Source organism: Anomaloglossus baeobatrachus, chromosome 8 (genome assembly GCF_048569485.1).
Source record: "Anomaloglossus baeobatrachus isolate aAnoBae1 chromosome 8, aAnoBae1.hap1, whole genome shotgun sequence".
NCBI lineage: Eukaryota > Metazoa > Chordata > Amphibia > Anura > Aromobatidae > Anomaloglossus > Anomaloglossus baeobatrachus.
The window spans coordinates 232597960-232621013 of NC_134360.1; the positions used below are offsets into that span (position 1 = coordinate 232597960).

The 23054-nt window shown below is 44.1% G+C and overlaps 1 protein-coding gene across 1 annotated transcript in view; it reads left to right on the forward strand.

Moving 5' to 3' along the window:
• JAK1 (Janus kinase 1) overlaps positions 1–23054 on the forward strand; it is a 178369-nt gene that overhangs the window by 16558 nt on the left and 138757 nt on the right. Inside the window, exons 3-4 of the mRNA XM_075320348.1 lie at positions 18763–18956; positions 19058–19181. Of these exons, the coding sequence (XP_075176463.1) occupies positions 18791–18956; positions 19058–19181 (290 nt within the window). The 5' untranslated portion in view covers positions 18763–18790. The remainder of the gene's footprint in view (positions 1–18762; positions 18957–19057; positions 19182–23054) is intronic.

Genomic DNA, 23054 nt, shown 5'->3' on the forward strand with positions numbered 1-23054 from the left:
GTCAGCAGAGGAGCTGTATTTACAACGCTAATGGTAAAGAAGTAGCAGATTTTTTGCAAAGTTTCTTCATCGTCTCTCTTTGGACTTTGGTAGACGTGATTCAGATAGGCCACGTGGTTGCTGCGTATCACCTCTGCCAGAGAGGGCAATACATGGCCTCTTGGGCTCCCCCCATTCTTTAACACTGGCATTTTGCCCGCCAGCCTTAATGGCTTGCACTGCAGTAAGATGAGCCAAATTCATTGAAATGAGTTCGCCTCTGAATGGATTTGGCACATCTTTCAGCTGCTGCGCACCACTGCAAGAAATGTGCTCTTGGAGTTACAGTACATTTATGTTATCGTTTTACCACTTTTGCTTTGGTGGCTGCACCCCCTTTGGCTAAACACTGCCTTTCTTCTCAAAAAGTTGATGGCACTGGCCAGGATTTTTAATGAGCAGTGCACAAATTTTGCGGATTTTCAAACTGCTTTACTCCCAGAATTCAAAATTGATAAATTATTGCTAAGTGACATGCATGCCTGTGGCCGCTTGCATGACCTAAGATATGATCCAACGCCCTTGCAGCTACAAGACTTTTGCGGCTGGAGCCTTAAGGTCCAGTCACACATAACGAGATCGTTACTACGTCACAGTTTCCGGATCGTTGTTAAGTCGTTGGTGAGATGTCACACAGTCATTTTCCCAACGACTTTAGTAACGATGCAGCGACTTCTAGAACGATAGTCGTTGGGACCCTGTCACACAGCAGCTATGTAAAGTTTCCGACCGCGAATAGGGGCGTAGTGTTTGACGCTGTAAGCCACGTAGGCGTGCATATGCGTCGCTTTTTCCACACCCCTCCGCTCCGTTTGGTGGCCAATACTGCGTTCTGATTAGGCGGCCGGCCTAGAAGGCAACTTTGTATCGATTAATCCTTTGTTCCTTGTTGAGCCTTGCTTTGAGGATAGAACCTGCGACTCCACCTGGCTTCATTCGTACTTTGTTCCCTGTTGCTTGCTTGCTTTTCGGATCGAACCTGCATCTGCACCCGGATTCATCCCTCCTTCGTTCCCAATCGGGAACAAAGTACGAATGAATCCGGGTGTAGTCGCAGATTCTATTCTCAAAGCAAGGCTCAAAAAGGAACAAAGTATGAAGCGATACCCAATCAGAATGCAGTACTGTTCTCAGCACCAACCAATCGGTGCAGAGGGGGCGCGGAAAAGGTGACGCAACTACACGCCTACGTGTCACACTTTTAAGTTCTCATCTAGGTCGTTACCGAGATCGTTGGTAGGTGTCAAACATACAGGTCCATCCTGCCCAGCAGGACTCCAACAAGCCAAAAATGGCCCAGGACATTCAGCAACGACCAACAATCTCGCAGCAGGGGGCGGATCGTTGGTACGTGTCAAACATAACGAGATCGTTGGTGAAGTCGTTGTTTCGTCACAGAAACTGTGACGTAGCAACAATGTCGTTAGCGATCTCGTTATTTATGAAGTGGCCTTTACTTTCTTGCAGTGTTGTTTTACTGATTAGTATTGGAGGGAAAAAATGTCTGACTGGCTCCTAAATTTCCTCCTGGATAAGCTGCCACTATGTGGATAGGAATGGCACAATGTTCTCATCCTGTTTGGCCAAGGGGCCGGCAAAGAAGTCAGCAAAGACAGTATAGGAAGCAAGTTTGCAGCTTCTTTTCTGTGGACTTTGAAGGGTTTTCTTTGCTTCTTTACGATTCTGATTTGGACTAGATGCTCTTTTTTTTTTTATTTTCTTTGTTTTGAACTTGCTAAAACCATTTGCTATCACATCGAAGTCTCAGACACTGTCCATCTGGTTTTTCTGCTTTTTGAACCACCATGAACTTTTATGTATGAGTACTAATCTGTGGAATCTGCCTTCTAAGGTTTACATGTCAGAATAGTTTAAGGTAGTTGTTGTCTATTCTGGCACCTGTGGGATCTACGGGTCCCATAAATTGTGCACTTCATCATTCAGTATAAACTCCCAGAGAGAAGCGGTTTTATCCATATCTTCTGCCCAACCATCAAGTGACTAGCGATAAATTGCTATACCAAAAACAACCTAAAGACAAGGGAAATGCTCTTTTGGTTCATGAAAATAGTAGCAAGTCCCTTTTTGAAGTGTTTTTCTTGGTTTTTATATTAATATATAGTGACCACCAAATCTGATGAAACTGGAATTCTGCAGTTTGCCCGAATTGGGCCAGGAAATTCTATTTGCTAGTTAGGCTACTTTCACACTTGCGTTGTGCGGTATCTGTTGCAATCCGCTGCCTTGAGGAATCACGGTAACCATTGCAGGAATCCGTTTATTCCTCATAGGCTTCTACTAAGGGCGGATTGCAACGGATGGTCTTGTGTTGCATCCGCCCCGCGGCGCATCAGTCTTTTAGTGACTGACCGTCGGGCGGGAGGAACACAGTATGTAACGTTTTTTTGTTGCTGTAAAAAACGCACTCTGCAAGATTCCATAAGGATCGGTTAAGAGGCATAATGAATGTCTATGGTGCAGGATTCCGTCACGTTCTACTGAGCATGTCCAGCAGCACTTTATGAATCGTCTAAAAGCACTTCTGGTCTCTTTCTCTCTCTCTCTGTTTCTCTTTCTCTCATTCTCTTTCTCTCGCTGTCTTTCACGCGCGCTCTCTCTACGCATCAGTCACATCCGTCACACAGCGCACTGTGACGGATGCCGCACAATGCAAGTGTGAAAGTAGCTTAACTTGCACACAGGTTTGGAAGTAACTTCGCAGGGGAGATGTTCCAAATTTCTTGGAAATCTAACTTTCTGTGGATGTTACATAGGTTGAAAAAAGACCTAGGTCCATCTAGTAAAACCTTCCTCCACCAACTATATGTTTTGTCATTAAACCATGTTGGTTTACGCAAATCCGGCTGTCTCTTTGTGATCGCAGAAGGACTGGATGTTGATGAGCCATCATGTACCACCATCAGGGAGGTGTCTTAGCTCCAAATTTATTCTGCAGCTGAAAAACAATTTTCAAATTTGTATTTTTAAAATATTTAGAAACCAAAGTATCATTTCCTTTACACTTCACAAATACTTGTTACTTAGTGTTGGTATTAGATAAAATCACAATGTAACATACTGTATGTATTTAAGTTTTTGTGTGTGTGTGTGTGTGTGTGTGTGTGTGTACACACGTGAAAAAATGTGGGTTGTGAATGCTTTTTGAAGTCACTGTAGTTCTCCAAGATGTTTGGAACAACCTCCCTGTAGAGCGCCTTCAAAAACTGTGTGCAAGGGACAAGTGTACCTGCCAGAACAGATGAGGGCAAAGGGTGGTCACAAACAAATATTGATGGGATTTACATTTCCCTATCTTCTTCAGTTCAGTCACTTTGCGTCTTCTTAAATGGTAAAAATAAACTATGATCACGTCTGGTTTTCTTTAACAGCATCTATTCTGTAGCATTATTTCCGCATCTACTTAAAACTTTTACACAGTATTATGCATTATCTACATTTGTCATTTCAGCGATGTATTTTTTTTTTTTTTTTGTTAATGCAAAACAAATGAAGTTTTGGATTTTAACCCACAGAGGTGCTAGATGAGTCCTGAATTAAACTAAAGACCTATTAATAATAAATAATAATAATTAAGTTTATATAGCGCCAACATATTCCGCAGCACTTTACAATCCGGTGGGGCTTGTATAGACCAATACAAATTACCTATTGCCAAACATTCGAATATCGGTGGCTTTTGGAGTCGGATGCAACCCCCCAAAAAATAAAAGTGACAAATGGTGATATGCAACATTAGAGTTTACCTTAAAGGGAACCTGTCACCAGATTTGGCGACGATAAGCTGTGGCCATTACCACTGAGCTCTTAATATACAGCATTCCAGGATACTGTATATAACAGCCCTGACTGCGCTGTATAAGGTAAAATAACACTTTTATTATATTCACCTAGGGGTGATCTGGTTCGGTGGGTATCGCTACTCTCTGGTCTGTCGCCTCCTCTCTATTGCGATCTCTGTCCTCCTTCTGCCAGCCCAGTATGGATGACTCGTCTACATCATGCACACTAGCCAGCATTGAGGTCCTGCGCAGGAGCACTGTGATCTGCCCTGAGCAGGGCAGATCAAACTATTGTACTGTGCAGGTGTGATGAAAGTTTAAAGACCGCCCGCACATGCGCACTACAATACTTTGAGCTGCCGTGAACAGGTCAGGTCAAAATGCACCTGCTCAAGACCTCAATGCTGGCTAGTATGCATGAAATAGGATGCAGAGAGGTGGCGCAGGACCGGAGTGCAGTGACACCCATCAGACCAAGACCGCCCCTTAGGTGAGTATAATAAAAGTGTGGTTTTTTTTCGTTGCGCACAGTGGCCTGGGCTCTTATATACAGTATTCTGGAATGCTGTATATAAGAGCTCAGTGGTGGTGACTGCAGCTTATAGTCGTTAAATCTGGTGACAGGTTCCCTTTAAAGGCCCTCGATACAAAATGCTCTATATGTGAATCAGCAAGCTCTGTATAAGCTGGGATTTGGGATAGAACTGAATGTAGTTCTTGTAAGAGTAAAATAATAAGCTATTATTATTATTTTTAATTAGAACCTGATATTTATCAGCCAGTGAGCTCTTATCTGTGGCTGTAGTCTTCGGGGTGTTTTACTCTTGTTATATGAGCATCTGGTAACCTTACTTTACTTCCACAGCAATTATTTATAGACGTGAATTCGTTGTGTATATAATGTGATGTCTGCTGCGGTTACTGTTGTGGTCTCCACGTGGAGATCATAAATCAAATGTACAATAATATTAGTTTTGCACAGGAAAGCTGATATCTGCATGACTTCTACATTCAGTTATTTGTATCTGTCATACCCTGCACTATTCATGACGCGGCGCGGTACTGTAATAGGATTCTGCCACCGCGGCTACTATGAGAATATCACCAAACCCTGATGTACAGGGAAAAAGTTTCCTGCTTCAACTACACCATTATTCAACATAAGCTGAAAGTGGGGAACCTCAGAAAATACAAAGCTAACAATTGCCATTGGTAGTACATTAAAGATAAAATAATTTACAAATAAAGCAACAGGGGCATTAGACCTAGAGCAGCACCCCAGAAAATATAAGGCACTAAACATATAGGTGTTGATTAAAAAAAATGAGTCTCAGATAAATATAAGTACACATAATGCACTAGAGGGAAATATATCAAAACATAAGGATAAAGGGGCCAAGTCATGAAGTGCAGGGTGTAAACAATATAGTATGTACAAGCATAATGCCCTGAACTATTGCACCGTGCCCTGAAAATACCCCATTAGCCACCTTACAAAGAGATAACCTCAGCTTGTGAATATGTTAATGAAAGATAACAGTACGTGTGATATATAAGCAGCTGTCAATGGCTGGCTGAAATCAAATGAGCATTATTGTTAATACAGCACAGTTGCTTTATTGTTATTTTATGTTAATGTACTACTAAAAAGTATTTTTTTATGGCAATTGATAGTTTTCTATTTTCTGGTTTCACTAAAGCCAGCTTATATTGAATAATACAAGGGAAACTAGTCTGTTGGTACACTTTCTTCCCTCCTAAATATTCCACCATCAACTATGAGTGGTATTACTGAAAGGTGGAAGCATTTAGGAAACACAGAAACTCTGCTCCGGAGTGGAGCCCTGTAACGTGACAGAGCGGGGGGGCCAAGTGCTGAGGAGCAGAGGAGAGAAAAGTCTTCTCTGCTCTGCTGACACCATAACTGCAGAGTCAAGAGCTATCCTAGTAACATCAGCACAAACGCTGGGCCGAGCAGTTGCATGCAGCCGTGCATCCCCAAGCACAATGCCGAGCCGTGCATCCCCAAGCACAATGCCGAGCCGTGCATCCCCAAGCACAATGCAGAGCCGTGCATCCCCAAGCACAATGCCGAGCCGTACATCACCAAGCACAATGCCGAGCCGTGCATCCCCAAGCACAATGCAGAGCCGTACATCCCCAAGCACAATGCAGAGCCGTACATCCCCAAGCACAATGCCGAGCCGTGCATCCCCAAGCACAATGCCGAGCCGTGCATCCCCAAGCACAATGCAGAGCCGTACATCCCCAAGCACAATGCAGAGCCGTACATCCCCAAGCACAATGCCGAGCCGTGCATCCCCAAGCACAATGCCGAGCCGTGCATCCCCAAGCACAATGCCGAGCCGTGCATCCCCAAGCACAATGCAGAGCCGTACATCACCAAGCACAATGCCGAGCCGTGCATCCCCAAGCACAATGCCGAGCCGTGCATCCCCAAGCACAATGCAGAGCCGTACATCCCCAAGCACAATGCCGAGCCGTGCATCCCCAAGCACAATGCCGAGCCGTGCATCCCCAAGCACAATGCAGAGCCGTACATCCCCAAGCACAATGCAGAGCCGTACATCCCCAAGCACAATGCCGAGCCGTGCATCCCCAAGCACAATGCCGAGCCGTGCATCCCCAAGCACAATGCCGAGCCGTGCATCCCCAAGCACAATGCCGAGCCGTGCATCCCCAAGCACAATGCCGAGCCGTGCATCCCCAAGCACAATGCCGAGCCGTGCATCCCCAAGCACAATGCCGAGCCGTGCATCCCCAAGCACAATGCCGAGCCGTGCATCCCCAAGCACAATGCCGAGCCGTGCATCCCCAAGCACAATGCCGAGCCGTGCATCCCCAAGCACAATGCCGAGCGTCGGATGGAGCTGTGTAAACCCGCCACCACTGGACTCTGGAGGAGATGTGTTTTATGCAGTGAAGGATCGCACTTCTCCGTCTGTCTGATGGCATCATGGCTGAGTCTGGGTTTGGTGTATCTTACGAGAACGTTACCCCCTGACTAGGGGTTATGAAGCCCCTTTGCTTTCTGCTTATTTGGGTCCTCCTGTAACTTAGGCTACAGTCACACATCATATAATGTCCCCCCCCCCCCCCTCCTCCTTAGACAGCCCCATAGAGTGAGTTTCATTGACTTCTATACAGATCAGTTTAAATACTGATCTGTGCATCCGGCCTGTGAGACGCAGAGCAGGTTTAATTATCATGTGTTTTGCAGGTTAGATTTTGACAAAGTCCATAAGGATCCATGAAACACAGGTACAAATCGAATCGTAAGGTTTCTTATTTACAGCCGTGTCTTTGTTTGGTGATTAATATGATTTTTAATTTTTTTGAGGGTTTGGGAACACAAACGCTTCTTCAGTGAGAAAAAAAATAAAAAGAATGCAACTTGTATGACACCTTGGAGAAATAAAAATAGTCCCGTTTGCACAGATGTGTGATTGTAAGTCCCATAGACAATGATGATAGTCTGTTGGGCGGCACGGTGGCTCAGTGGTTAGTACTGCAGTCTTGTGGTGGCTTAGTGGTTAGCACTACAGTCTTGCAGGGCTGGGGTACTGGGTTCAAATCCCACCAAGGACAGCATCTGCAAGGAGTTTGTATGTTCTCCCCGTGTTTGCGTGGGTTTCCTCCAGGTTCTCCATTTCCCCCCCACACTCCAAAAACATACAGACAGGGAATTCAGATTGTGAGCCCCAATGGGGACAGTGTTGCTGATGTGTGTAAAGCGTTATGGAATTAATAGCGCTATATAAATGAATATTATTATTGTCATTGCCCAGTGAGTGACACAGAATCCCTGAGCTCTAGATAAGTGGTGAAGCCAAGAACGTCTTGGTAAAATTGCACACGGATTGCCTCATATATCCCTTATTTTCGGGAGGTATGGGTGCTACGATGGATTTGTGTACAGGACGTCACTTGTAATTTCTGCAGAACTGCAGTAAACTTGCTGTGTGGTTCACTGATGCCGCTAGTCTGGAAACCCGGGCAATTATCACTCCGATCACTGTGCATTGTGATAAAGTTCTCTGTAAATACATCTGATGAGAAAAAAGGAAAGTTTGAAGACAGGGTGTTGTTAAATTTTGAAGGATATTCCTAACAGTAAAAGTTATCCCCTGTCCAAAGAATCTGACCCTACAATCGGGCGCTTCTCCTTTTTAAAGAGAGCGTGCGATCGTCTGCATATCTTTGTGGCACACTAGTGTCTGTTTATTTTTTTTTCCTTGTGTGACTGCACATCCTCGGCTTTTCTTGTAGTAGGAGCTTTAACATTGTAGAGAAGAAGCCACTGCTGGAAATGTTTACATTCTTATTATCCTGGAATTGTTGGCGCTGGCTGTTATGCCGCTCCATCGGGATGTGATTTTCCGCTGGCTTTTTGTCATATTCTGATGCCTGTGAGAAAGTTGTATATTTGGCGTGGATCCTCCACAGACCTCCGCTGTTAAAGGGGCTCTGTCAGCACTGAATGACTGTTCAAACCAAGTGCATCATGGCGCATACATTTAATTGCACCTTCCCACCTACTTACTTTTCCGCAATCTCTTCTTTATAGGCTCTTGCTTCATTGAGACTTGCTTCATTGAGACAGAGAAGGGACGAAATAGATGGAAAACAAGAAAGTGGGAAGGTGTAATTAAATGATTAGCCCCACCATGATGCGCTGAGCGCCAGTACTTGGTTTGAACAGTCATTCTGTGCTGACAGTACCTTTTTTATTCCCATTTTACAGAATATGCCATAAATGTCTGATGGATATCTCCATAGAAGGATACATCATTGGACACGCACCTGTTTTTTTAATGTTTTTCTCGCCCCCGGCTTTGAATAGAGAAGCGTCTGCTTGCTCTTTTTTTTTTTTTTTGGAATCTCCCATAGAAGTGAATGCAAAGACCTGGCACATACGGCCACCTCTGGTTACTACAGAAGACAAGAGACGTTCTGGAGATAGCGGCACGTCGCCTATGATGACTCCTTTTTAACTGTTGTCATCTTTGGAAATCGAACATCATGCATACAAGGTGGTAGAATGGTGACTGGTTGCAAACAAATATATTAAAGGGCTTGTCCGGCTCTGCTCGCTTCCGCATCGGGAGGTGAGCGGTGCTGATCATGTCACGTCCGGACAGCCCCTTTTCATAGTATTTCCCTACTTCATTTGTGACTGGTGCCCTTTAAGTTCTGAAGTCTTTACTAAAACCACATTCTCTGTAAAAGTTCAGAAGAAGTAAAATTAGTCACAGAAAATACCCGCAGTGGTTACACATCAGCTCTGATCTGCAGAAGACGTGCATGAGAGATTGCAAAACAGTGCGAGGAAATTGTAAAAGAAGAAGTCAACCAGCCCCCCACGTCATGAAGTTAAGGCAAACCTAGATGTAGGTGTTTTAGATACAGAAACAAAAAAGGTCTCTCTGGGGTCCACGGCCTCTCATTGTGATGAGTTATATACGTTGATCTTGTTTACTTTTTTTTCTCTTCGGCTGAAATAACTGTTAAACGTATGTTCACATTGCTGACAATTCGCCTGTCAGGGGGTGATCAAGTCCGTAGGGCAATTGACAAGATTGATTTTATTGCCTCTCCAAAAATCAAGTGTTTATGATATTACAAGGGGTCTTTTTTACAAAGTGCCGTGTGCAGAGAAACATAAAGGTGAATGGGGCCATGTCCGAGTAGAGTATCTTTTAGAACGGCACCAGGGGCGTAACGACCACGGTCACAGAGATCGCGACTGCGACCCGGACCGGCAGGGTTAAGGGCCCAGCGCCCGTCCTGCAGAGAAGCAGCTGACTCCTCTCTGTGAAAGAGGAGCTTGCGGGGTTCAGTGTCAGACCATGCGGCCGCTATGGGGCCTGTGAGTCAGGGGGGTCCGGTGCTTGCGTCGTCCCGTGCCCGCACAGCACCACCACCAACAACCTCTTTACGTTAACAGAAGTTACACTCTTTCTGCACTGATGGAAGAAACGCTACCTATAAAAATTAGGAGTAATTTTGATTAGGCGCTGCAAAGACAAAATCTCCCCCTAAGCTAATGACGTTCTACCCCCCCCCCCCATCCTTTTTTTTTTTTTTTTTTTTTTTTTTTTTAGCAGGGAGGAAGATTGTTAACCTTCAACTTGCTAAAAACAAAATTGAATGAGACATTCGGTCTTTGGCGTTACTAATCTCCAATAAATCAGAAGAATATGTGCCTCTCGGAACATTATTCAATGTCAACCCCTTTTGAGATGAACCTAGAAAATTAAATAGTAAATAAAGTTAAGCGTATTTCCTTTCTGGTCGGCAGCGCTAAGAGTATTCTCTTCCCGGCGATTTTGTGACATTATTTATGTCATGTGAGCGCTGCAGCCTATTAACAGCCAGCTGATTGTCTGCAGCGCTCTCATGACATCAATATGTGACAAAATCACTGGGGAATCCAATGCTCAGAGCGAAGGAGCGGCGCCTGTCCAAGAAGTGAATGTGCTTTTTATTTAATTTGTCTTGCGCGGTGATAAAATGCTAGATGCTGCTGGTTAAGTGGTGATTTTATATTTATCTGTGACATGTTAGAATCCTGCTGAACTGGAAATGCAGTTTTTTTTGCACCTGCTGATGGGTGGGGAAGTGTCATTCTGTACAATGCTTCGCCTTTATGGGGTATTTATGAAGCACATACACACTATTTTTATGACCTCTCTGTCAGGCTTACACCCGCTTTGTAGCTCCTATGGTCTGCACACTTTGTAAAGAAAGAGTTTGTGTATGGATCAGATCTGATTTTTTTTTTTCGTTTTTTTGTTTTTAAGCATGTATAGAAACAATTTTAAATAAAAAAAACAAAAAACAAAAAACCCCAAAGAATGGATGTGATGCTTTTGGGTTAAAAAAATGGTCATTAAGGGCTTCATAAGATCTATACTGTCCCCTAGTCATATATAGCTCCAACCAATGAAAAGCTCTCGATTCAGGAGGGAGGCCAAAATTAGGACTTGCTGCACAGGTCGGACTGTCCTGGACAATCGGAGAATGCTTAAATCAACAACTATTGGCTGATGGAAGGGGCAGGCTTGGACATTGACTATTTTTTTCTAAATGTTATTATATTTAATATATATAATATAATACTAAAAAAAACCCAAAAAATTATGTGACAAAGATATCTATAGACAGACATAAAATAAAAAAGAATAAAATTGAATATATATATATATATATATATATATATATATATATATATATATATATATAATATATATATATAAACACACACAGTTAGGTCCAGAAATATTTGGACAGTGACACAATTTTCGCGAGTTGGGCTCTGCATGCCACCACATTGGATTTGAAATGAAACCTCTACAACAGAATTCAAGTGCAGATTGTAACGTTTAATTTGAAGGTTTGAACAAAAATATCTGATAGAAATTGTAGGAATTGTACACATTTCTTTACAAACACTCCACATTTTAGGAGGTCAAAAGTAATTGGACAAATAAACCAAACCCAAAAAAAATGTTTTTATTTTCAATATTTTGTTGCGAATCCTTTGGAGGCAATCACTGCCTTAAGTCTGGAACCCATGGACATCACCAAACACTGGGTTTCCTCCTTCTTAATGCTTTGCCAGGCCTTTACAGCCGCAGCCTTCAGGTCTTGCTTGTTTGTGGGTCTTTCCGTCTTAAGTCTGGATTTGAGCAAGTGAAATGCATGCTCAATTGGGTTAAGATCTGGTGATTGACTTGGCCATTGCAGAATGTTCCACTTTTTTGCACTCATGAACTCCTGGGTAGCTTTGGCTGTATGCTTGGGGTCATTTCCCTCTGTACTATGAAGCGCCGTCCGATCAACTTTGCAGCATTTGGCTGAATCTGGGCTGAAAGTATATCCCGGTACACTTCAGAATTCATCCGGCTACTCTTGTCTGCTGTTACGTCATCAATAAACACAAGTGACCCAGTGCCATTGAAAGCCATGCATGCCCATGCCATCACGTTGCCTCCACCATGTTTTACAGAGGATGTGGTGTGCCTTGGATCATGTGCCGCTCCCTTTCTTCTCCAAACTTTTTTCTTCCCATCATTCTGGTACAGGTTGATCTTTGTCTCATCTGTCCATAGAATACTTTTCCAGAACTGAGCTGGCTTCATGAGGTGTTTTTCAGCAAATTTAACTCTGGCCTGTCTATTTTTGGAATTGATGAATGGTTTGCATCTAGATGTGATCCCTTTGTATTTACTTTCATGGAGTCTTCTCTTTACTGTTGACTTAGAGACAGATACACCTACTTCACTGAGAGTGTTCTGGACTTCAGTTGATGTTGTGAACGGGTTCCTCTTCACCAAAGAAAGTATGTGGCGATCATCCACCACTGTTGTCATCCGTGGACGCCCAGGCCTTTTTGAGTTCCCAAGCTCACCAGTCAATTCCTTTTTTCTCAGAATGTACCCGACTGTTGATTTTGCTACTCCAAGCATGTCTGCTATCTCTCTGATGGATTTTTTCTTTTTTTTCAGCCTCAGGATGTTCTGCTTCACCTCAATTGAGAGTTCCTTAGACCGCATGTTGTCTGGTCACAGCAACAACTTCCAAATGCAAAACCACACACCTGTAATCAACCCCAGACCTTTTAACTACTTCATTGATTACAGGTTAACGAGGGAGACGCCTTCAGAGTTAATTGCAGCCCTTAGAGTCCCTTGTCCAATTACTTTTGGTCCCTTGAAAAAGAGGAGGCTATGCATTACAGAGCTATGATTCCTAAACCCTTTCTCCGATTTGGATGTGAAAACTCTCATATTGCAGCTGGGAGTGTGCACTTTCAGCCCATATTATATATATATATAATTGTATTTCTGAACATGTTTTTGTAAACAGCCAAAATAACAAAACTTGTGTCACTGTCCAAATATTTCTGGACCTAACTGTGTGTGTGTGTATATATATATATATATATATATATATATATATATATATATATATATATATATATATATATATACATACAATGCCTACAAGTAGTATTCAACCACCTGCAGATTTAGCAGGTTTACACATTCGGAATTAACTTGGCATTGTGACATTTGGACTGTAGATCAGCCTGGAAGTGTGAAATGCACTGCAGCAAAAAAGAATGTTTTTTATTTATTTATTTATTTTTTTAAATTGTGAAAAGTTTATTCAGAGGGTCATTTATTATTCAACCCCTCAAACCACCAGAATTCTGTTTGGTTCCCCTAAAGTATTAAGAAGTATTTCAGGCACAAAGAACAATGAGCTTCACATGTTTGGATTAATTATCTCTTTTTCCAGCCTTTTCTGACTAATTAAGACCCTCCCCAAACTTGTGAACAGCACTCATACTTGGTGAACATGGGAAAGACAAAGGAGCATTCCAAGGCCATCAGAGACAAGATCGTGGAGGGTCACAAGGCTGACAAGGGGTACAAAACCCTTTCCAAGGAGTTGGGCCTACCTGTCTCCACTGTTGGGAGCATCATCCGGAAGTGGAAGGCTTATGGAACTACTGTTAGCCTTCCACGGCCTGGACAGCCTTTGAAAGTTTCCACCCGTGCCGAGGCCAGGCTTGTCCGAAGAGTCAAGGCTAACCCAAGGACAACAAGGAAGGAGCTCCGGGAAGATCTCATGGCAGTGGGGACATAGGTTTCAGTCAATACCTTAAGTAACGTACTCCACCGCAATGGTCTCCGTTCCAGACGAGCCCGTAAGGTACCTTTTACTTTCAAAGCGTCATGTCAAGGCTCGTCTACAGTTTGCTCATGATCACTTGGAGGACTCTGAGACAGACTGGTTCAAGGTTCTCTGGTCTGATGAGACCAAGATCGAGATCTTTGGTGCCAACCACACACGTGACGTTTGGAGACTGTATGGCACTGCATACGACCCCAAGAATACCATCCCTACAGTCAAGCATGGTGGTGGCAGCATCATGCTGTGGGGCTGTTTCTCAGCCAAGGGGCCTGGCCATCTGGTCCGCATCCATGGGAAGATGGATAGCACGGCCTACCTGGAGATTTTGGCCAAGAACCTCCGCTCTTCCATCAAGGATCTTAAGATGGGTTGTCATTTCATCTTCCAACAAGACAACGACCCAAAGCACACAGCCAAGAAAACCAAGGCCTGGTTCAAGAGGGAAAAAATCAAGGTGTTGCAGTGGCCTAGTCAGTCTCCTGACCTTAACCCAATTGAAAACTTGTGGAAGGAGCTCAAGATTAAAGTCCACATGAGACACCCAAAGAACCTTGATAACTTGGAGAATATCTGCATGGAGGAGTGGGCCAAGATAACTCCAGAGACCTGTGCCGGCCTGATCAGGTCTTATAAAAGATGATTATTAGCTGTAATTGCAAAAATATTAAACCTAGGGGTTGAATAATAATTGACCCACACTTTTATGTTGAAAATTTATTAAAATTTAACTGAGCAACATAACATGTTGGTTTGTAAGATTTATGCATCTGTTAATAAATCCTGCTCTTGTTTGAAGTTTGCAGGCCCTAACTTATTTGCATCTTATCAGACCTGCTAAATCTGCAGGGGGTTGGTTGAATGCTACTTGTAGGCACTGTGTGTGTGTGTGTGTGTGTGTGTGTGTGTGTGTGTGTGTATGTATATATGTATATATATGTATGTATATATATATATATATATATATATATATATATATAATATATATAAAATGTGTGTGTGTGTGTGTATGTGAATTTATTTAGTTATTTTTTTTTTTTTTAGTAGAGCTCTGATCAGACGTTTAACTACAGTACATAAATAGTGCAGTCTATTGCACCAGCAATCAAGCAATAAAGTGAATAAAAGTCTCAAAAATATAAAATAACATTGAAAGTTTAAATCTCCATTATTTATCATGTGAAATAATATAATAATAATAATTAATAATTATGCTCACCATGTCCATAAAGATCCAAACTATTATAATGTTGTTTTTCCCTAGTGGAAGAGCACTGTAAAATAAAATTAAAATAACAAAAATGCCTACAGTTAATGTTTTTCAGTTGTGATAGAATAAAGTGTTGTGTCCTGTGTGTATATGTGAACAAGTCGAGAATTACGGTATATTTGCACCTTTCTTTCCCTGTCTTGTTGTTATATTTGACAATCCATACTCCCTCTCTGTGTGCCCGCTCAGGACCCCTCCTCTGCAAAAAGTAGCTCTCCTTCCGGAGGAGCAGATGGCCCATTCATCTTAGTGGGTGCCGTATAATGTTTCATGTAGAAGAGAAGGACAAGAGTTGATTTGCTTTCTCCATTCCCTGAGTGGACAGTAGAGAGCAGCTGCCGACACGTTCACCTTCCTGCGCTGCCCTCTCCAAATTTGCAAAGTTAGTGAGTTAATTGGGGTGGGGGTGGGGAATTACATTCAGGGCTCCATTAATGAGCGTCCATTACATGTACATGCATATGTCTAAGCGTTAGAGCTAAGCCACACGGCGAGAAAATCGGTGCGAGTGGAGTGCGATAAAACATCGCATTCCCCTCGGACCAATTCTAGCCTGTGTGTCAGCACACATGGGCGATTATTTTCTCAGCCCTAATCGGACCGAGAAAACAATCGCAGCATGCTGCGATTGTAAGCTGAGTCTCTTTCTCTCGCACCCATTCAAGAGAAAAATCGCACTGCACTCGCGGTACACCGGTGTACTGCTAGTGCAGTGCGAGAATGGCAATAGCCGGCTACACAGTAGAGAGGGAGAGAAATCCCTCCCTCCTCTCCTGAGTGCCGGCCCGCCCCCCGCAGCTGAGGTCTGCTCGCACGAACGGACCTCAGTTGCAAGGACACAGGCATGACACTCGGCTCTGCTGTACTGCCAGCACGAGCCGAGTCTCATGCAAGTGGATCGCAGTAGTGCCCGTGTGGCCCCAGCCTTATGGCGCCTTGGTTACACCCGATGCTAGATGGTGGCTTTGCTCCCAGATATCAATTTAACTCAACAATTTATTTACACACATTTTTATATTTTTGGGGACTCTGCTCTGTGGCATCAAGTTTTTATATAATTTATATATATATATATATATAATTTTTTTTTTTTTTTCTCTCTACACCTTTGGATCACTATATATTATTGTTAATATAATTATTTATATTTGTGCCCTTTATTCCATGACGCTTTACAAGTGAAAATGGTATACATAAAATCATGTACAATAATCATGAACAATACAAGGCACAGACTGGTACAGAAGGAGAGAGCACCCTGCTCGTGACGGCTCACAGTCTACAGGGGATGGGTGATGGTACAGGAGGTGAGGGTAGAGCTGGTTGCACAGTGGTGTACTGGTCTGAGACTTATTGTAGGTTGTAGGCTTCTCGGAAGAGATGGGTCTTCAAGTTCCTTTTGAAGCTTTCCCTGGTAGCTGAGAGTCTGATATGATGGGGTAGAGCGTTCCAGAGTATGGGGGAGGCACGGGAGAAATCTTGAATATGATTGTGGGAAGAGGAGATAAAAGAGGAGTGGAGAAGGAGATCTTGTGAGGATCTGAGGTTGCGTGCGGGTAGGTACCGGGAGACTAGGTCACAAATGTATCGAGGAGACAGGTTGTGGATGGCTTTGTATGTCATTGCATTGTTAGTGTTTTAAACTAGAGTCTTTGGGCAATGGGAAACCAGTGAAGGGATTGACAGAGTGACGAGGTCGAGGAATAGTGAGGGGAGAGGTGGATTAATCGGGCCGCAGAGTTTAGGATAGATTGGAGGGGTGCAGAGTGTTAGAAGGGAGGCCAGAGAGCAGGAGGTTGCAGTAGTCGAGACAGGAGATAGTGAGGGCAAGCAATAGTCTTTTTGCTGCTTCTTGGTTAAGGAAAGCTCGAATCCAGGAGATATTGAGTTGTAGTTGGCAGTAAGTGAAGAGGGCTTGGATGTGTGGCTTAAAGGATAGAGCAGAGTCGACGGTTACTCCGAGGCAACGAGCTTGCGAGACTGGGGAGAGTTAGCAGCCATCAGCTTTCCTGGAAAGGCTTCTTGGAGGGGTTGAGTGAGGAGGAAAGACAATGAATTCTCTTTTGTCCTTGTTAAGCTTTAGAAATCGCGCAGAGATGAAAGATGAAATAGCAGACAGACATTCTGGGATTTTGGTTAGTAGGGAGGTAATGTCAGGTCCAGAGAGGTAGATCTGCTTATCAGCAGCGTAGAGGTGATACTAAAAGCCATGGGACTCTGAGCTGTGCCAGGCCGAAGGTGTAGATGGAAAAGAGGAGGGGTCCAATAGCAGAACCATGGGGAACATCAACAGATGGGGCGAGATGAGGAAGTGGGGTGAGAATGGGAGACGCTGAATATCCGGTCTGTTAGGTATGAAGAGATCCAAGATAGGGCCAAGTCTGTGATACTAAGAGATGAGAGAATCTGTAGTGGGAGGGAATGGTCTACTGTGTCAAAGGCAGAGGACAGGTCTAGGAGGAGGAGAACAGAGTAGTGTCGCTTGGCTTTGGCGGTTAGTAGGTCATTGGTGACTTTAGTTAGGGCAGTTTCAGTGGAGTGATGCGGTCGGAAACCAGATTGTAGCCATATAGAGGGATCAGGAGGGGAGGTAGGAGGACAGTTCAAGATGGACATGCTGTTCCAGTAGTTTTTAGGCGTAGGGGAGAAGAGATATGGGGCTATAGCTACACACAAAGGATGGGTCAAGGGAGGGCTTTTTGAGGATGGGTGTGATGGAGGCATGTTTAAAGCATGATGGGAATACACCAGTTGTTAGTGATAAGTTGAAGAGATGGGTTAGGGCTGGGATGAGGACTGCAGTGAGATTAGGGATGAGGTGGGACGGGAGTGGGTCAAGTGCACAGGTGGTTAGATGTGATCTTGAGAGTAGAGTGGAAAGATTATCTTCTGTCATGGTGGAGAAGCTGGATTTGGAAGGCTGAGTAGTTATGAGGAGAGGCTGTGGTGATTGTGGGCCAAAGCTTGCTCTGATGTTGTCAATCTTCTGCTTGAAGAAAGAGGCAAAGTCTTCAGCTGAGATGAGAGGAGAGGAGGTGGTGCTGGGGGACGGAGGAGAGAGTTGAAAGTGTTGAATAGCTGTTTAGGGTTGTGAGAGAGAGAGAGAGGATATGAGAGGTGAGAAGTAGGTTTGTTTTGCAGAAGAAAGTGTGGACTTGATTGTTTGTATGTGATGAAGTGTTCAGTAGAATGAGACCTCTTCCATCTGCGCTCAGCAATTCTGGAAGCCCGTCTCAGTTCTTTATTCTGGCTCGTGTGCCAAGGTTGCCTGTTGATTGTGTGAGTATTATATATTATAACATAATTGTTTTATTGTGACATTTATTTGGGGAATGTTTGCAATTGCTATTCATAAAAATGTTGCTCCGTTTCCTTTCTATAACCTCCTTGTTGTGCTGCCTATTGGTGGCTGCTGAATGAGCTAACTGAAAATAATTCAGTCAGACTATTAGAAGGGTACAGTAGAGTTTCTGAATCTCATCTGAGCTTTATTGAGCTGCTCATCTGATGATTGACCACAGACCACATCAAAGTTGTATGTAAACAAAAACAAAACTGTGCAAAAATTGTAATAAAACCTGATTGCAAAATATTTTAGTCCCCAAAGGTGGAGAACAATAGCAATTATCCTGTATCCAGAGGCTACGTGATCATTTGTGTATTCTGGAATATGCCTTAAGGCTACGGGACATTTTCCTAGTGATATGGGATTTTTCTAGTGAGTGGAGCAGTGGCATCTTGTATTTGACCCCTTTTATTTAGCTCCACTCTTTGGGAATAATGATACTGTTTTTAGTCTGTAGTAAATACAGTATATCTGTACATTTCTAATTCTCCTTTCTCTATCTGTACAGTAGAGATCTCCTCTTTTCAATTCTGCATTTTTTTTTTTTTATTTTTTTTATTTTTATATATTTTTTTATTTTTTAGTCTGACTTTGGTGCACGATTCGACAGCGATGGCTTTCTGTGCAAAAATCCGTAATGCTCGAAAGTACGAAGTGGACTCCGCTCCTCCTAAAGGGCTAGAGATACATTTTTACCTGGGAGACAAGTCGCCGATCTCCTTTACAGAAGGAGCTTATACAGCGGAGGATCTGCTCATCGAGGCGGCCCAGAAATGCAGTAAGAACGCATTAACTTTTTATGATTCCAGCGTATTACATGCCTTTTATTTTAATTCTAATTGTTTTTAATGGTTTGTATCTTTTTTTTCTTCCTATAAGATATCTCCCCGTTGTGCCACAATCTGTTCGCGCTTTACAGAGAGAAGGACGACCTCTGGTTGCCTCCAAATCATCTCTTCAAGATAAACAGCAGCACTTCTATGAAGCTTTATTACCGGGTCAGGTCAGTGGCGTTTGGATTTTAGAATTTTTATTTTGGATTTGTACAAATGTTGATCAAGAGTCGTGGCCGTTACATGATATGTAGTTACTGTAACGCCCACTAAGATAAAGGCAGAATGACCTATCCTATATGGATCCCTTTCCATTCACCTCTGCGAAAAATGGTTCTCACCCTTTATTGGAATTAAGGGAGTACTGCAGAGACTCTCAACATCGGGAGGTATGAGGCACTGATGTCATTGTATGTGCCTATATGTAAGTGCAAACGGCAGATATTGTGTACTCATCCCCCACATTAGATGCCATGCATGTGTCCTCGCAAGCTACATCAGCGCCACATTAGATGCCATGCATATGTCCTCGCAAGCTACATCAGCGCCACATTAGATGCCATGCATGTGTCCTCGCAGGCTACATCATCGCCACATTAGATGTCATGCATGTGTCCTCGCAGGCTACATCATCGCCACATTAGATGTCATGCATGTGTCCTCGCAGGCTACATCATCGCCACATTAGATGCCATGCATGTGTCCTCGCAGGCTACATCAGCGCCACATTAGATGCCATGCATGTGTCCTCGCAGGCTAAATCACAGCCACATTAGATGCCATGCGTGTATCCTCGCAAGCTACATCAGCACCACATTAGATGCAATGCATGTGTCCTCGCAGGCTACATCAGCGCCACATTAAATGCCATGTATGTGTCCTCGCAGGCTACATCAGCGCCACATTAAATGCCATGTATGTGTCCTCGCAGGCTACATCAGCGCCACATTAAATGCCATGTATGTGTCCTCGCAAGCTACATCAGCGCCACATTAGATGCCATGTATGTGTCCTCGCAGGCTACATCAGCGCCACATTAAATGCCATGCATGTGTTCTCGCAGGCTACATCACCGCCACATTAGATGCCATGCATGTGTCCTCGCAGGCTACATCACAGCCACATTAGATGCCATGCATGTGTCCTCGCAGGCTACATCACCGCCACATTAGATGCCATGCATGTGTCCTCGCAAGCTACATCACCGCCACATTAGATGCCATGCATGTGTCCTCGCAGACTACATCACAGCCACATTAGATGCCATGCATGTGTCCTCGCAGGCTACATCACCGCCACATTAGATGCCATGCATGTGTCCTCGCAAGCTACATCACCGCCACATTAGATGCCATGCTTGTGTCCTCACAGGCTACATCACCGTCACATTAGATGCCATGCATGTGTCCTCGCAGGCTACATCACCGCCACATTAGATGCCGTGCATGTGTCCTCACAGGCTACATCACCGTCACATTAGATGCCATGCTTGTGTCCTCACAGGCTACATCACCGTCACATTAGATGCCATGCATGTGTCCTCGAAAGCTACATCACCGCCACATTAGATGCCATGCATGTGTCCTCGCAGGCTACATCACAGCCACATTAGATGCCATGCATGTGTCCTCGCAGGCTACATCACAGCCACATTAGATGCCATGCATGTGTCCTCGCAGTCTACATCACCGCCACATTAGATGCCATGCATGTGTCCTCGCAAGCTACATCACCGCCACATTAGATGCCATGCTTGTGTCCTCACAGGCTACATCACCGTCACATTAGATGCCATGCATGTGTCCTCGAAAGCTACATCACCGCCACATTAGATGCCATGCATGTGTCCTCGCAAGCTGCATCACCGCCACATTAAATGCCATGCATGTGTCCTCGCAGGCTACATCACCGCCACATTAGATGCCATGCATGTGTCCTCGCAGGCTACATCACCGCCACATTAGATGCCATGCATGTGTCCTCGCAGGCTACATCACAGCCACATTAGATGCCATGCATGTGTCCTCGCAGGCTACATCACCGCCACATTAGATGCCATGCATGTGTCCTCGCAGGCTACATCACCGCCACATTAGATGCCATGCATGTGTTCTCGCAGGCTACATCACCGCCACATTAGATGCCATGCATGTGTCCTCGCAGGCTACATCACCGCCACATTAGATGTCATGCATGTGTCCTCGCAGGCTACATCACCGCCACATTAGATGTCATGCATGTGTCCTCGCAGGCTACATCACCGCCACATTAGATGTCATGCATGTGTCCTCGCAGGCTACATCACCGCCACATTAGATGTCATGCATGTGTCCTCGCAGGCTACATCAGCGCCACATTAGATGCCATGCATGTGTCCTCGCAGGCTACATCAGCGCCCATTAGATGCCATGCATGTGTCCTTGCAGGATACATCACCACCACATTAGATGTCATGCATGTGTCCTCGCAGGCTACATCAGCGCCACATTAGATGCCATGCATGTGTCCTCGCAGGCTACATCAGCGCCACATTAGATGCCATGCATGTGTCCTCGCAGGCTACATCAGCGCCCATTAGATGCCATGCATGTGTCCTCGCAGGATACATCACCACCTCCTTTTTTTTTTTTTAATTTATTTATTTAAGTATATGCCATTTTTAATAACTACAAAATCCAAAAAGCCAAATTAGAAAGGGTCTCGAGATGTAGCAGGGTGGGACAAAGGGTTTTAAGACTGTCAATATCTACAGTTTAATGGCGGTTTCCAAATGACTGGTTCCTTTGTAATGTTTGCAGTTGGGTTTCACTGAAGATTTTGCACCATTTTCCTTCTATGTATAGCCTTTGTGCTGCACAGTCTATCACTGGTTCCAGAATGAGCTAATTGAGATTCAGTCAGTGAGCTCCTTATTCTGTTTTTTCAGAGAGTTTGTATCTTTTATCTGTCTTTTTCTAAAGTCCTCTCAGCTGATTTATGACCACATCAAAATAGAATGTGCAGGAAAACAAAGAACCTGTAAAAACCAAACAGTGCAAAATTTTTAATGATGCCCAATTGCAAAAATTATTTTTGGCCTCAAATACATATGTTTAAGTTTCCAGAGAAAGTATTCTCAATAGGTGGATAACCCACTTAATTGGTGGCAAGTACAGTCAGGGTAATAACAGGTTTGGGGGTCGGCCTTAAGGCCCCGTCACACGCAGAGATAAATCTTTGGCAGATCTGTGGTTGGAGTGAAATCATGGACATATTGATTTGTACACAGCCACAAACCTGGCACTGATTATCCACAATTTCACTGCAACCACAGATCTGCTGCAGATTTATCTGTGTGTGACAGGGCCTTTAGACGCTGACATTTTTATTAAAGAATAATGCTCCTGTGTGATTGGGAAAGATTTGTAGACAACCTGCTTCCTCCATACTTGTTGGTGATGAGCGTGCACTATCGTGCTCGGGTGCTCAGTACTCCTAATTAGTGATGAGCGGGCACTACCATGCTCGGGTGCTTGGTACTCGTATCTAGTGATGAGCGGGCTCTACCATGCTCGGGTGCTCAGTACTCCTAATTAGTGATGAGCGAGCACTACCATGCTCGGGTGCTTGGTACTCGTATCTAGTGATGAGCGGGCACTACCATGCTCTGGTGCTCAGTACTCAGAACTAGTGATGAGTGGGCACTACCATGCTCAGGTGCTCAGTACTCAGAAGTAGTGATGAGCGGGCACTACCATGCTCAGGTGCTCAGTACTCAGAAGTAGTGATGAGCAGGCACTATTGTGCTTGATACTTGTAACAAACAGTTGGATGCTCGGATGATCGCGACTTGACTACCCAGTATAATGGGAGTAAATAGGGAACTCGAGTTCCCCTTTGACTTCCATTATACTTTGGTACCATCCGAGCACCAGCTTCTCGTTCTGAGTACTGAGCATGGCAGTGCTTGCTCATCACTAATAGTATCCCCATAGAATTGCCTCAAGCCTTTTGTCCTGGCCGTGGCTTCCCCCTCGCTCCGTCCACACTTCCCCTGTTCTTCT